The 850-nt window shown below is 34.0% G+C and overlaps 1 protein-coding gene across 1 annotated transcript in view; it reads right to left on the bottom strand.

Moving 5' to 3' along the window:
* Positions 1-200: 200 nt before the first annotated feature.
* LOC104803132 overlaps positions 201-850 on the bottom strand; it is a 1752-nt gene continuing 1102 nt past the window's right edge. Inside the window, exons 2-4 of the mRNA XM_010527009.1 lie at positions 781-848; positions 566-695; positions 201-498 (exon numbers count right to left, since the gene is read on the bottom strand). Coding sequence (XP_010525311.1) covers positions 205-498; positions 566-695; positions 781-848 — 492 coding nt within the window. The 3' untranslated portion in view covers positions 201-204. The remainder of the gene's footprint in view (positions 499-565; positions 696-780; positions 849-850) is intronic.

Genomic DNA, 850 nt, shown 5'->3' with positions numbered 1-850 from the left:
GAGTTACCGTGCTTACAACTCGTTCCGCACGGGGATCGACATATGTCCCATCAGACTTTTTGTGAGTCCGAGCGACCAACTCTACGATTGATGTCTCTCCTATATATATATATATATATATATATATTATTAACATAATAAAAAATCTAGTATTAAAAAACTAATTAAAAATTAAATTAAAGTTTAATTAAATACCATCTCTTTTTACCTCTTCTTGAATGATTTAGCACCGGAGGTATGACGATGAGGCCCATCACCCTCGAATTTTTGGAACAGACGACTTTGTTTCGCGTTGGAACTCTTGTTCTTGAAATGGTCTGAGTTCCAATGCGAAAGAAGCTGCTGGTACAAGTCATTTGTTGCCCATTCCAGTGGCAGTCCATGCAGCTGATGACGACGTTTGGCATTGTTCATCATTTGTTTCAACTGCTGCATACCCAGCTGGTTGAACTCTTTGTAAACTTTATCGGTGTGCTTTTTTTTCCACCGAAAAGATTGCTTTAAAAAAAATTAGAGTTAGTGATTATTTATTTTATTTAAATAAAATTTTAAAAATATAACTTACGATGAACGAATGCCACCAAGAACGTTTGATGTTGTCCGGTACCACCGTCCAACAGTAGTAGAGTTGAGGAAAATTTGACGTTATTATTGCTGTAAATTTTTTCCTCAAATCTTTATCGTTAACCCCGAACCTAATTATAATAACAATTTATTAATATTAACTAATAATATAATTTAAAATAAATATTGAAATAATTTAATTTATAAATTAATTACCATAACGCCCCGTCTAGTTCGGGATCGATTAGCGGCACCTCGCGAGTGTCGAAGGAATTTAAAATTTCCT

Source organism: Tarenaya hassleriana, unplaced genomic scaffold (assembly GCF_000463585.1).
Source record: "Tarenaya hassleriana unplaced genomic scaffold, ASM46358v1 Cleome8, whole genome shotgun sequence".
Classification (NCBI taxonomy): Eukaryota; Viridiplantae; Streptophyta; class Magnoliopsida; order Brassicales; family Cleomaceae; genus Tarenaya; species Tarenaya hassleriana.
The sequence above is the reverse complement of the archived record's forward strand: the minus strand, read 5'-3'. Positions and strand labels throughout refer to the sequence as shown.